Genomic DNA, 15,665 nt, shown 5'->3' with positions numbered 1-15,665 from the left:
AATATGTTTTATGAGTAAACACTGACATAAAAACTTATTTAAAATGTTTTATTAGTAAAACACTGATATTAGGACTTATTTATAAAGTTAAATATGTCTTATCAGTAAGCACTGACATTAGGACTTATTTATAAACGTTTTAAAAGTAAACACTGGCATAAAGACTTATTTATAAAGTTAAATATGTTTTATCAGGAAATACTCACATAAGGACTTATTTATAAATATGTTTTATCAGTACACACTGACATAAGGAGTCATTTATAAATATGTTTTATCAGTAAACACCGACATAAAGACTTAATTATAAAGTTAAATATGTTTTATTAGTAAACACTGAAATAAGGTTTGTGTTGAATTTCGCGCAAAGCTTCTAGAGGGCTATCTGTGTTAGTCGTCCCTAACTTAGCAGTGTAAGACTAGAGGGAATGCAGCTAGTCATCACCACCCACTGACAACTTTTGGGCTACTCTTTTACCAACGAATAGTGGGACTGACAGTTATATTAGAACGTCCCCACGGCTAAAAGTGCGAGAATGTTTGGTGCTACTGGGATTCGAACCCGCGACTCTCGAATTAGGAGTCGAATGCCTTAACACGCCAGGCAGCTGACATAAGGACTTATTTATAAATATAAATATTATCTATTAGAAATAATTGACGTAAGGACTTATTTATAAAGTTAAATACGTTTTATCAGGAAACACCAAAGTAATAGTTTACTTAAGGTTTTGTGTTAAGAGAAACGAATAGAACATTGTTTATCAGGATAGCTGGAATGAGTGTTATACTTTTAGTGAGAATAACGTTTCTATCTTCCTAGGTCATCTTCAGGTTAAGAAAAAGAGAGGGTTTACAAGTGACCGTTGATGGATACATATCTTAGGAACGAGAGTATAAAAGGGTACGGGATTATAGGGGGCGTTTCAATTGGATGTTAGGTTATTAATTAGTATAGGTATAAAGATGTTTCTTCACCTTGGTTTAATTTTGGTTTTAGTTGCTGTATAAGTAAGGCGTCTTTGATTTTGTGTTTGTTTATATTTGTTTCTATACTTAGTATGTTGGTGTTTTCTATGGTTATGTTGTGTTTATTTGATTTACAGTGTTCAAAAACCTGTGAAGGTGTTTTTTGTGTTCTTTTAATCTAGTTTCAATATTTCTACTTGTTTCTTTGCTACAGAAGTCTTAACAGTTATCACTTTGTATTTTATAAATTATGTTGGTGTTGTGTTTGTCAGTATAGTTTTTTCATAGTATGGACTTTAGTTTTGTATCTGGTTTTTGAGTAAATTTGGTTTTTACTGGAATGTTCTGTTGTAAGTTTTGTTTCCAAATGTTGGTTATTTGTTCGCTGATGTCATGAACATATGGTACACAGCAGTATAAGGTTTTGTAGTTTGTTGTATCTTGGGATTTGTTGTTGGTCTAGGTGTGTGTGTATAATTTTCCAACGGTTTTTTGAGGAAATTTGTTGATGTTGATGAAGTGTTGTTTTATTTTGTTGATTTCATTGTTAATTTTATCTGGTGAACATAGTTTTGTGGTTGTGTTTATTTGGTTTCTTAATATGTTGAGTTTTTGTTTTGTTTTATGTGCTGAATCCCAGGATATGTATAATCCAGTGTGGGTGATTTTTCTGTGTATTTCTGTTTTAAATTGTGTATCAGTTCTAGTGACCTTGAGGTTAAGAAATGCCATTTGGTTAGTATTTACCTGTTCACAGGTGAACTTAATGTTGGGGTGTATCGAGTTAACGTAACTGAATAAACCAAGTGTGTGTTGTGTAGATGTGAATCCAACAATTGTATCATCAACATACCTGTACCAGTATAGTGTGGGTGTGAGGCTGCATTGATCGCTTGTGTCATATCTGTGTCATAAAAATGTTGGCTAGAAGACACGGGATTCCCCATACTTAGGCCGTTTCTTTGTAGGTAGTTTTGGTTATTGAACTTAAAGTTAGTTTTGTGGTAGTGAATTCTATAAGGGTTGTTAATTGTTACTGGAGGTGTAAATCAATGGGTTGGGGTCTTGGATATAAAGTTCTAAAACTATCTTGCAGGCTTTATGACTTACTTGATTAAGAATATACTTAAAGTTAAAAGAGTTTTTTTTTAAAGTAGCCAGCTTAACTTATAAAAAATGTGTATGTTTTCTTATAGTAAAGTAACGTTTCCTGAGTCCATTAAGAGGAATCGAACCTCTGATTTTAGCGCTGAAAATCCGTAGACTTACCGCTATACTAGCAGGGGACAAACTTCTTAAGAAACTCCCTAAATTATATTTTCACTTTCAGACATTCAAACGATCTATTCAGCTGAACGGTAAGTTAGGATCTGGTTTCGAACCCCTAACTGACACATACAGATAGCGCATTGTGCAGCTATGCGCTCAAAACAAAACACACGAAAAGGTTAAAAGTTTATACAAAATAGAAACCACATTGAATAAGACTCAACCACAATTATGATAAGAGAAAAAAATGAATTCAAGCGGCTGTGCAAAGCGTTTTATAATAACTTATGGCATATTATAAAGCCTTTGACGTCTTATTATAGCTTATAGCGTCTTATAAACCTTAAGGAGTTTCGCAAAATTACATTTTTTCACAAAAAATTACAGTGATTAATTATAACTGAAACAAAAACCTAAAGCGTACAAGAAACAAGAATCCACGTGGCACGTGCAATTATTTTTCTGATGTTCTAAAGTGGATGTGGATATTTATCACGAGCGAGCTGTGAATCCATAGTAAATGTTGATCACCAGTCATGTCCAGCGCGAATGAATGACTTTATAAACATTTACACAGGAAACAACCAAGAGCTAAGTTGAGTTTCTTACTATCTTACTTCTGTAAGTTAATCTAATCAGAACTCAGAACTTCCTTTATTCTACGTTTTTCTAATTGTTCCAGAACATTTAGGTAAAGTTGCTCATACATCGCGTGCAGCCGTCCTTAACGGGCACGGCATGGCCAGATGGTTAAGGAACTTGACTCATAACCTGAGAGTCGCGGGTTCAAATCCCCGTCACACCAAACATGCTCGCCCTTTCATCTGTGGGGCGTTATAAAGTGCCGGTCAATCCTTATTAGTTGGTAAAAGAGTAGCCCAAGAGTTGTCAAGAGGTGGTGATGACTAGTTGCCTTCCCTCTAGTCTTACACTGCTAAATTAGAGACGGCTAGCGCATACAAACCTCGAGTAGCTTTGCGCGAAATTCAAAACAAACCCTCCCTAACGTATCGTGACTGGACGTTTAGTCAATAGCACCCACTGTTCACTGACTTCAATATTATAACCAATTATTGCTCTAATTATGTGTAAAAATTATGTTTAAATGGGTATGGGATTGTAGGGGGCGCTGCAGTCAGATGTTAGGTTATTAATTAGTATAGGTATAAAGATTTTCCTTTATATTGGTTTAATTTTGGTTTTAGTTGTTGTATAAGTGAGGCTTGTATGATTTTGCGTTTGTTTATATTTGTCTCCCTACTTAGTATCTGGGTGTTTTATATGGTTATGTTGTGTTTATTTGATTTGCAGTGTTCAAAAACGTGTGAAGGTGTTTTTTTGTGTTCTTTGAATCTTGTTTCCATTTTTCTGCTTGTTTCTCTAATATAGAATTCATGGCAGTTATCACATTGTATTTTATAAATTATGTTGGTGTTGTGTTTGTCAGTATAGTTTTTTCATAGTATGGACTTTAGTTTTGAACCTGGTTTTTGAATAAATTTGGTGTTTACTGGAATGTTGTGTTATAAGTTTTGTTTCCAAATGTTGGTTATTTGTTCGCTGATGTCATGAACATATGGTATACAGCAGTATAAGGTTTTGTAGTTTGTTGTATCTTGGGATTTGTTGTTGGTCTAGGTGTGTGTGTATAATTTTTTCCACAGATAGCTGTGTCTGGTTTTTAACAGGATTGATTGTTAGCTCTAATAATGAACTAACTGTTTATTTGTATATCGTTATTTATTGTTGTTGTCCAATGTTGAGTTTTTTATAACAAAAAATCTTTGTTTTTGTCAGTACTTAGCTGACTATACGTTTGTACAACATATTCATTGTCTTAGTCAAACATTGCACTAATTGTTTATTTCTAAAATTATTAACTGTGATAATCAAATATTCAACTAATTTGTTTATTTTTCTGAGACCCAAATAATAATTATATGACCTGTCTTCGTAATTTTTGTGTAAACGTTAAACATGTTTTAATTCATTAAAGACTACGATAACATGAAACAAAATATTTTTGTGTAAACGTTAAACATGTTTTAATTAATTAAAGACTACGATAACATGAAACAAAATACTTTTGTGTAAACGTTAAACATGTTTTAATTAATTAAAGACTAAGATAACATGAAACAAAATATTTTTGTGTAAACGTTAAACATGTTTTAATTCATTAAAGACTATGATAACATGAAACAAGGTATATTTGTGTAAACGTTAAACATGTTTTAATTCATTAAAGACTACGATAACATGAAACAAAATATTTTCATTAATTCCCTGATAAGAAACAATAAAGTGAGTAAATAGTTAACATTCTAAGAGACTAAATAGTAAACATTTTATGTGACCAGATAGTGAACATTCTATGTGACTAGATAGTGAATATTTTAAATGACCAGGATACTGAACATTCTAAGTGACCAGACAGTAAACATTCTAAGTAACTAAACAGTGAAAATTTTTCGTGACTAATAATATTACTATCTCAAAATTAATACAATATATACTTATTTAGTCTCGAGGTTTTTACACGTGTTCTGGGTAGTCTCAATAACAAAGCATCACGTCACTTATTTTTAACTGATGCAAGTCCAAACCAGTTCTACTCACTTTGAATGTTCAGTATTCGGTCACTTTTAATGTTCAGTATTCGGTCACTTAGAATGTTCACTATCTGGTCACATAGAATGTTCACTATCTGGTCACTTAGAATGTTCACTATCTACTCACTTTTAATGTTCAGTATTCGGTCACATAGAATGTTCACTATCTGGTCACTTAGGACGTTCGCTATCTGTTCACTTAGATTATTCACTATTCTTTTAGAATGTTCACAATCTACTCACTTTTAATGTTCAGTGTTCGGACACATAGAATGTTCACTATCTACTCACTTAGAATGTTCGCTATCTGTTCACTTAGATTATTCACTATTCTTTTAGAATGTTCACTATCTGGTCACTTAGAATGTTCACTATCTACTCACTTTTAATGTTCAGTATTCGGTCACATAGAATGTTCACTATCTGGTCACTTAGGACGTTCGCTATCTGTTCACTTAGATTATTTACTATTATTTTAGAATGTTCACAATCTACCCACTTAGAATGTTTACTATCTGGTCACTTAGAATGTTCACTATTTAGTCAAGAATAATATGGTCACTTATTCGATAGAAATATGACCGGTACATCACTTATTCGACAGAAATATGACCAGTACATCACTTATTTGATAGAAATATGACCAGTACATATTTTTTTCTCATTTGATTGCAGTTATTTAAAATACGGTTCCTACAAACTGGTTAATTTGATTGTTTTTGTTTGTTTTTGGATTTCGCAGACAGCTACACGAGTGTGTGTGTGTTTTCTTATAGCAAAGCCATATCGGGCTATCTGCTGAGTTCACTGAGGGGAATCGAACCCCTAATTTTAGTGTTATAAATCCGTAGAGTTACCTCTGTACCAGCGGAGGACAAGCTACACGTAGGCTATCTCTTACTTATCAGTTTAAGAACCATAGGAAAAGCAACTAGTCATCACCACCCACCACCAACTCTTGAGCTGCTCTTTTACCAACGAATAGTGGAATTCATCGTCACATTATAACGCCTCCACGGCTAATAGGGCGAACATGTTTGGTGTAAAGGGGATTCGAACGCGTGACCTTCAGATTACAAATCGAGCACCCTAACCACCTAGTTTCTTATTTGAACTCAATTGGTGTGAAGGGTATTCGAACCCGCGATCCTCACATCGAGAGTCGAGAACCCTAACAACCGGGTTTCTTATTTGAATTTAGTTGAAAAAAACATATTACATACTGTTCCTTATTTGAAGTCAATTTAAATATGACCTCTAAATCATAGTTTCATATTTGAGGTAAATTTAAATATGACCTCTAAACCCTAATTTCATATTTGAAGTCAATTTAAATACGATCTCTAAATCATAGTTTCATATTTAAAGTCAATTTAAATACGATCTCTAAATCACAGTTTCATATTTGAGGTAAATTTAAATATATACTTCCTAAACAGTCATTTCTTTTTTGATTGAGTAAGATGAAATATTATTTCTACCTATTTCTATATTTTATTATTTGAAGTCAATAAAAAAAATCGAAGGATTCGACTAGTCTGTATTTGGACTCTGGTTTGTTTGTTTGTTTGAAGTCATTTTAAAATAATTTTTCACACACTTTGTTTTAGGTAATACATATGATGTAATAAAATATATTAAAGTTCATTTTCTGGTATTATTAATCTTAAGTTGGTCTATAAATACAAAGTTTGATTTATTTGAAGGACGTTAAATATGGATTAATTCTTACAATACGTTTCTGAGATCCATCAAATTAGAACTTATGTGTTAAAAGCTTGCTATTATTCAGCCGCGGCGTATCGGCTAGTATAAGGGCTCTGAGTTTATTTGTTACCGTTGTTTTTATCAAGTATAACTCATAGCTCCGTCATCTCTTGACCGATTTTAGATCTAATTAAAGTTTTGGACTTAAGAGGCCAAACCCCTTCGAATAATGTACTTGACTATGATCAAGGTCTCGTAGATTATGTTTTCTAATCCTGCCTGAAAGAATTTCAATTTGATGGTAGGCTGATCTCGATGAGTAGTAAAATTGAATCAGGTATGCAGCGCACAAAATTAAAAGCTAATTAAAAGGGTAAAAAAAATCCCATAGTTTAATTTACTCTAATCCTGCAAAAAGAATTGCAAGTGCCGCGGCTACTGAGGACTCTCTTGTGTTCGATTATAAGCCAGTATGTTTAGAGAGTCAGTCAAACCCTGACTCTCCAGTTCATATTTAGCGAAATCTTTTGAAGTATCACTCATGCAATAGTTTCAATGGAATATAATTTTTGAACCATAAAAATCACATTACTAGAAAATACAATTTTTTGTGTTAAGTATTATGACGTAAGTCTATTTATTTGAGTTCGTCAAGTAGTTAGTGTGCCCGTACTGTATATTCAAGGATTCTTGGTTCGCGTCTCGAAACCACATTCCGCTGTGTGTTAGCTATAACAATGACGGGAAGAGTATACTCTTAAGTAATTTAAGTTGAAATTGGATAAGCGTAGAACAACGGTTAATATATAACTTCTGTTTTTTTATATTCTGATTTTAAAAGATTGTTCTGCAGCTTCGAAACCACTCCATGTTTTAAAACGGAATTCAGTTATTATTAAATGTTTAACACCTACAAAGTAAAACGGTCCGTGGCAACGATGTTATTACCTTTTGAAAAAGTGTATACTTCATACACGAGGGTGTTAACCTTTTTCTGGTTTGAATTTCGCGCAAAGCTACAGGAGCGCTAATCATCCCTAATTTTGACAAGAAGTGAGGCAGCTAGTCATCGCCAACACATGGACTCTTCTTTACCAATGAATAGTGTAATTGTCCGGTACGTTATAATCCCCGCGGCTAAAAGGGCGAACATGTTTGGTGTGACTAGGATTCGAACTCGCGACTCTCATATTACGAGTCGAACACCTTAACCACCTGGCCATGTCAGGTCGTAATCTAATTGTTCAACGAAAGGTGGAAAAAGTAAAATAAAAAAGATGTCGCTTTAAATATTAATTTTGTTTTATGTGACGATAAAAGTTGTTATACTTTCATACAAATAAGACTGCATTTTAACTGGTCTGTTTGTCGCATTGAACGCCACTATTGTAACTCGATTGTTTCTTTCTGTTCAATAGCAGGAATAATAATCTACAAAAACAAATTGTTGGAAATCCATTTCATACAACTGAACAATTCTTAAAAAATAGAATTGGTCGTTACATCTAAAAGTTGTTGATGTAAAACAAATTTCTGGTTTTAACTTAGAAACGGGTTATTTTTGTTTCATAGCCGTCAAAATGAAACAAAACATTGAATATTAAGAAAATACGTCTGGACTATAACGTATCTGAGTGGAGATATAAGAGATCACTTTTAATGAATTAAATCTCGTCTGTGTTTCAATATCACGAAAATTAAATATTTATATGTGGTATGTACACATCTATATTATGTTCGAGTGTAATTTATCCAAGGAGGTGCCATTCCTTTTACGTAAATGTAAAATATAAACGTAAGAAGATAATATTCCAATAAATAATTCGTATATATATATATACATTAGTGGAGATACTGATGCACGAATAAAAATATTCTCAGTTCAAGTTAGAAAATATATGTATACATTCTAGTGTTTTACATAACACGTGTCTATCTACCCGAAGTATCAATTTCACGTATTTGGAACATCAAAACACATTAGAAGAACAGGATTAACCAGTAAAAAGCTTCCTATTACGGAACAGGTAAAAGCGTATTTGTATCTGTGTAAATAATCTTCAGAGATCCTAGTGGTCACTAAAGAGTTTAATAAATTTTGAATGACAAAACAACTCGTGGATTCCACATAATAATAAGAGAACTTTTATTTCAATCCATATTTTGCCTTTGAGGATTCTTTATTTTTAACTTTATTGTTAAAAGTGTATGATATTTGTACGTTATTTTATCACGTATATAAAAACTTGGGTAAAAATAATATCTTTCATGCAGACATTTTAAAATTGTTTCACAGGCCCGACATGGCCAGGTGGTTCAGGCCCTCGACCTAGTAATCTTAGGGTAGCGGGTTTGAATCCCCGTCACACCAAACGTGCTCGCCCTTTTAGCCGTGGGAGCGTTATAATGTGACGGTTTATACCACTATTCGTTGGTGATGATGACTAGCTGCCTTCCCTCTAGTCTTACATTCCAAATTTAGGGACGAGTAGAGCAAAAAGCCCTCGTGTAACTTTGCGCGAAATGGAAAACAAACCGTCAATTTAGACAATATATGTATACATTCGCAAAATTATAAAATAAACAATTGTTAACAACGCTTTACTGACTGCATATAAATTTATAAAATGAGGTACATTATAATAAATTTGTTTTTCTTCCGACATATATTACACTCATTAATTCAACTTAATCAACTAATATGTTTTGCGAGCCCTGTCGCGCCAAACATGGTCGCCCTCCCAGCCGTGGGGGCGTTATAATGTGACGGCCAATCCCAATATTCGTTGGTGAAAGAGTAGCCCAAGAGTTGGCGGTGGGTGGTGATGACTAGCTGCCTTACCTCTAGTCTTACACTGCTAAATTAGGGACGGCTAGCACAGATAGCCCTCGAGTAGCTTTGCGCGAAATTCAAAACCAAAACAAACAAAATGTTTTGCGAGTACTTTGTTTATATTTTGTTATATTTTAAATTTTTAGTGCATACTGAAGAGATTTGGACGTTTTAACAATAACGTTAACTCGTGAAATAGGCCCAAGTTTATCGTAATGGGCTTTTGGGTCGGAAGGTTCTCGTTCGTAAGGAAATTCTTTAATTTATCACCAAAGTACTCTGTTTAAAAATAGTTTCATTAGAATTATTGGTTAATTTTTTTTGAAACGTTGAAATAAATTTTCATCGTTAAGAGAAGTACGTTCTATTATTAACGCAGAATACGGATTCTATTATTTTTGGTCTAATCTAAATATCCGAACTCTTTGAACTATTACTGGGATTTCGTATGAGAACATTATTAACAACTTTGGTATCAAATTGGTTATTCAATACACAATAATCAGCATAGATTTTAGTTTTTTGTATTTTGGTTTATTTAATTAAAACAAAAAATATTTCTTAATTAGTAAGTTATATCTGGTATAGAGTTAGATTACTCCCAGCATAGGTTCATAACTACATTTTGTATGACAACCTACGATATAGGCCTGGCATGGCCAGATGGTTAAAGCATTCGACTCGCAATTTGAGGGCCGCGGATTTGAATTCCCGTCACACCAAACATGTTCGCCCTTTCAGCCGTGGGGGCGTTATAATGTGACGGTCAATCCAACTATTCGTTGGTAAAAGAGTAGCCCAAGTGTTGGCGGTGGGTGGTGATAACTAGTTGCCTTCCCTCTAGTCTTACACTGCTAAATTAGGGACGGCTAGCACAGATAGCCCTCGAGTAGCTTTGCGCGAAATTTAAAACAAACAAACAAACAAACCTACGAGAAAGTGCATAAAGTTTGATTAAGGAAACCCTGAAACCGAAACCAATACTAAATATCAAAACCAAGTTATAATCTCGAAACAGAAGGTGATGCCTAAGAAAATGTGCTTGTAACTCATAAACCAACACTAAAAACTCTTGACTTGCAGTTGTAACCACGAAACCAGTACTATATATCTGTCATGATGCAGTTGTAGCCACGAAACCAGTACTATATATCTGTCATGATGCAGTTGTAGCCACGAAACCAGTACTATATATCTGTCATGATGAAGTTGTAGCCCTGAATACGCATCATGATGCAGCCATATCCCCGAAACCAAGTACTAAATAACTACCACGATGGAAATGTAGCCACGAAACCAGTACTATATATCTGTCATGATGCAGTTGTAGCCCTGAAACCAGTAAAAAAATACCTATGAAGGCGCAGCGATCAGTTGAAGATAATGACATTTGTTAGAACTGTTTGTACATCTTGTTAGAATTAGGATAAAACATATATTGAGTGACCATTTTCCAAAGAACCATGATATTAACGTAACAGTTACACAACTAGTTGGATGCTACAATACCATGATATTAATGTATTTCACAGCTAGCTGAATATTACGGTACCATGATATTAACGTAACAGTTACACAACTAGTTGGATGCTACAATACCATGATATTAATGTATTTCACAGCTAGCTGAATATTACGGTACCATGATATTAACCTAACAGTTACAGAACTAGTTGGATGCTACAATACCATGATATTAATGTATTTCACAGCTAGCTGAATATTACGGTACCATGATATTAACGTAACAGTTACACAACTAGTTGGATGCTACAATACCATGATATTAATGTATTTCACAGCTAGCTGAATATTACAGTACCATGATATTAACGTAACAGTTACAGAACTAGTTGGATGCTACAATACCATCATATTAATGTATTTCACAGCTAGCTGAATATTACGGTACCATGATATTAACCTAACAGTTACACAACTAGTTGGATGCTACAATACCATCATATTAATGTATTTCACAGCTAGCTGAATATTACGGTACCATGATATTAACGTAACAGTTACACAACTAGTTGGATGCTACAATACCATGATATTAATGTATTTCACAGCTAGCTGAATATTACGGTACCATGATATTAACGTAACAGTTACACAACTAGTTGGATGCTACAATACCATAATATTAATGTATTTCACAGCTAGCTGAATATCACGGTACCATGATATTAACGTAACAGTTACACAACTAGTTGGATGCTACAATACCATGATATTAATGTATTTCACAGCTAGCTGAATATTACGGTACCATGATATTAATGTAAGCGTTAACACAGTTGTTTGGATATTTATTAAATTATCATGATGTCAATCTAGGTGTTGCATTGGTATGTGGAGATTTCGATATCAGGATATAAATATAGGTGTTAACAACGAGTGGTACCATTAACATGGTATCAATCTAAGCGTTTCACAGGTATCTGGATATCACGATATTAAAAGCTCAGGTAGTTTAAAGTTCATTACAATTGAAGAATGTTTAGGCTTATATCAAACAGTAGCTACTAAGACTGGATATCGAGTTGGGAGATGGAAGTTTGACAGTCCTTACCTCCTTGGAGAAGAAAAGCCAACCACAAAGAGCAGGTGAGTAATACACGTCTCCCAGTTGCACCCATATTCAAGCTCTATTGAAAGTATGCAGCTCCTTGGTTAAACACTGACGAATGACACTCGTCGCTTAAACCCACTTGGTAAGGGTCAAAATGTCAATCACCATCAGGGCACGTGCGACATTGTATAGCACTCGTCCTAGAGAAACATCACCATCTGCCTGGAAGTCGCACTTTACCGGTCCTCTCGCGAATGGACCTCTATATTTATAGCGCTATTGATGAGTTCTAGATCATGCGCACTGAAGTTGCGGATGTTGGAGATTCAATCTAAACTCAGTAAAGTTCATCCTATGTCTCTATCTCACGGCAGTGGAGTGAACCTAGTTGATTTAAGAATATCCGTAAAGAGATTTAATTTTACCCAGATACTAGGGACATTTGTAAATCTCTAACCCAGATATAAAGCTGTTACTCCATGGGCACGTTCTTTTATAAACAAACAGAGGGGCATTTGTCACGTAATTCACCAAATCATAATAAAATGTACATTAATAAATGGTATGAAGAAAACATGTTGTTGCTTATATTTAAAAAAAAAAATTCAGTGATAGTGGAGATTTATTGGATAAATTACAAATCACAATCAAAATATCAAAACTATTAAGAATGTGATCGTTATATCAAACTTAACAATTAAAAACTAACTATGTGATTTTATATATATAACAATTACATTACTGACTACGTGATTTTATATATATAACAATTACATTACTGACTACGTGATTTTATACATAACAATTAATCTACTGACTGCGTAATTTTATATATAACTTTAAACTACTGACTTCGTGATTTTATACGTAACAATTAAATTACTGATGCGTGATTTTATACATAACAATTAAAAACTAACTACGTGGTTTTATATATAACAATAAAAAACTAACCACGTGGTTTTATATATAACAATCAAAAACTAACTACGTGGTTTTATATATAACAATTAAAATCTAACTACGTGGCTTTATATATAACAATTAAAATCTAACTACGTGGTTTTATATATAACAATTAAAAACTAACTACGTGGCTTTATATATAACAATTAAAAACTAACCACGTGGTTTTATATATAACAATCAAAAACTAACTACGTGGCTTTATATATAACAATTAAAAACTAACTACGTGGTTTTATATATAACAATTAACATCTAACTACGTGGCTTTATATATAATAATTAAAAACTAACTACGTGGTTTATTATATAACAATTAAAAACTAACTACGTGGTTTTATATATAACAATTAAAAACTAACTACGTGGCTTTATATATAACAATTAAAATCTAACTACGTGGTTTTATATATAACAATTAAAATCTAACTACGTGGTTTTATATATAACAATTAAAAACTAACTACGTGGCTTTATATATAACAATTTAAAACTAACTACGTGGCTTTATATATAACAATTTGAAACTAACTACGTGGTTTTATATATAACAATTAAAAACTAACTACGTGGCTTTATATATAACAATTAAAATCTAACTACGTGGTTTTATATATAACAATTAAAAACTAACTACGTGGCTTTATATATAACAATTTAAAACTAACTACGTGGCTTTATATATAACAATTTGAAACTAACTACGTGGTTTTATATATAACAATTAAAAATTAACTACTTGATTTTATATATAACAAACTACCGACTACGTGTTTTATATATAACATAAAATACTGACTACTTGATTTTATATGTAAAAATTAAAATATTGACTGAGCTTACGTTAATGACTTGTCATGTCAGAAACTGGTGAATGGATAATCGTTTTTACAATATTGACTAGATTACAAGTGAGGTCAAGGAATGATTTGTCTTCTTTAACTGATAATTACAGTCTGTATGACCTTTGATTGATGACTCTATATTTCACAATGTTGAGATAACTGGGCTTTCGTTAATAACTCGTATAATAATACTGATTACACTTTAAGTGCCTTTGGCAAATAACTCGATATTTCAGATAACGGACTGGATTTTAATAGAATTTTGTCAATGACTTATTACGTCAAAATACTGACTGTTTTAAAATTAATTTTGTTAATGACTCACCATGTCAAGATATTGACTATTTTAAAATTGATTTTGTTAATTTCTCACACTTTCAAAATACTGACTGTTTTAAAATTAATTTTGTTAATGACTCACCATGTCAAGATATTGACTATTTTAAAATTGATTTTGTTAATTTCTCACACTTTCAAGATATTGACTATTTTAAAATTAATTTTGTTAATGACTCACCATGTCCAGATACTGACTATTTTAAAATTAATTTTGTTAATGACTCACCATGTCCAGATACTGACTATTTTAAAATTAATTTTGTTAATGACTCACCATGTCAAGATACTGACTATTTTTATATAGGTGTTGTTAATAACTGGTCATTTCAAGATACTAAGTATTTTAAAATTAGTTTTTTATGATGCATCATTTAAAGATGCTGTTAAATTACACACAAGAATAAAAAAGACTTAAAGTCTATATTAAATGGATTAAATGTAGCGTGAAATACGAGTCAAAAGTCCGATATTACTTATATTAAACTCTTTGGAAACATAACAGAGCAATACACCTTCTGAAATGATGAATAAGAGATTGAACCATAAATTTAAGGTGCTTCTCGAATGAAGGTTTTTTTCGTTCTTTATAAAATATGGTTCTCGATTGCATTCCCTCCAAGACAACGTAAAACTGTATTTCTAAGGCAGCGTTTCTATCCTAAAAATAAAACTTATAGCACTAAATTACACATCTTCCGCTACCTAAGAAAGTGTGCTTTGGCTATTTAGGATGCAAAGATAATTTTCGCAAAGACACAACTTTGGTTTCAGAAGGAAAATGAGGTTAAATTAGTTTTCCCAAAACATGAAATTCAGAAGCTTGTTGATCACGTCTTTCACGTGAGCCCCTCATATCTGTGACGAGCTTCCAATTCAAGTATTCCCTGTGGGATCATCCGTCATTGGGCAAGATGGAAGATTTTATTATAAAGTTAGGTCTTCATGCTGTCGTCTTTCTAATTTACTAGTCAAAATAAAAACATTAACACGAATATGAAACTGTCAATTTCGAAGTCACACCCCTTCCAAATAACTGTAACGTAGTCTTATACCACGTGATTATATCTACCAATCACAATTAGTTGTACTTGTACGTTATACCATAGAATACGTTTTTAGATCACGTGATTATATCCACCAATCACAATCAGTTATACTTGTACGTTCCTGAAATCAGGGTTCCTGATTTAGTTTTAAGTGAACTACAAATTTAAGTTTATTTTTTATACATGCAAGTACTTTATGGTGTTATATCACATGATAACACATATTTTACTCGTGAATAGGTCTGCTGTTGTCATATAGGTCAGGCCATAACATTTTAGCTGTTTACCTCGTAACACATCTAGGGTTAACACTTCTGATCACTGGGTTATAGAGTTAGGGAGGTTTCTGCTCCAGTGTCACTTTCTATAATTTGGTTTTCCTTCAAACAATTGTTAAATAAGTGTTAACGGACATTAATATTTTACGTGCTATAGAAATAAAAAGTTTTGTTTGAGAGAATATGAGTTGAAACCGATTGTTTCACACACGTTATTTTATAAAAT

The 15,665-nt window shown here is 32.7% G+C and overlaps 2 protein-coding genes across 2 annotated transcripts in view; one reads left to right on the top strand and one right to left on the bottom strand.

Annotated features, from left to right (window-relative positions):
* Positions 1–12,189, bottom strand: part of LOC143241987 (lachesin-like) — a 126,881-nt gene extending 114,692 nt beyond the window's left edge. Inside the window, exon 1 of the mRNA XM_076485330.1 lies at positions 11,966–12,189. Within this exon, the coding sequence (XP_076341445.1) occupies positions 11,966–12,032 (67 nt within the window). The 5' untranslated portion in view covers positions 12,033–12,189. The remainder of the gene's footprint in view (positions 1–11,965) is intronic.
* Positions 1–15,665, top strand: part of LOC143241697 (lachesin-like) — a 385,365-nt gene that overhangs the window by 173,029 nt on the left and 196,671 nt on the right. The gene's annotated exons all lie outside the window — the stretch shown is intronic.

This window comes from Tachypleus tridentatus, unplaced genomic scaffold (genome assembly GCF_004210375.1).
Source record: "Tachypleus tridentatus isolate NWPU-2018 unplaced genomic scaffold, ASM421037v1 Hic_cluster_1, whole genome shotgun sequence".
Taxonomy (NCBI): domain Eukaryota; kingdom Metazoa; phylum Arthropoda; class Merostomata; order Xiphosura; family Limulidae; genus Tachypleus; species Tachypleus tridentatus.
This window is presented reverse-complemented; position numbering and strand designations above follow the sequence as displayed.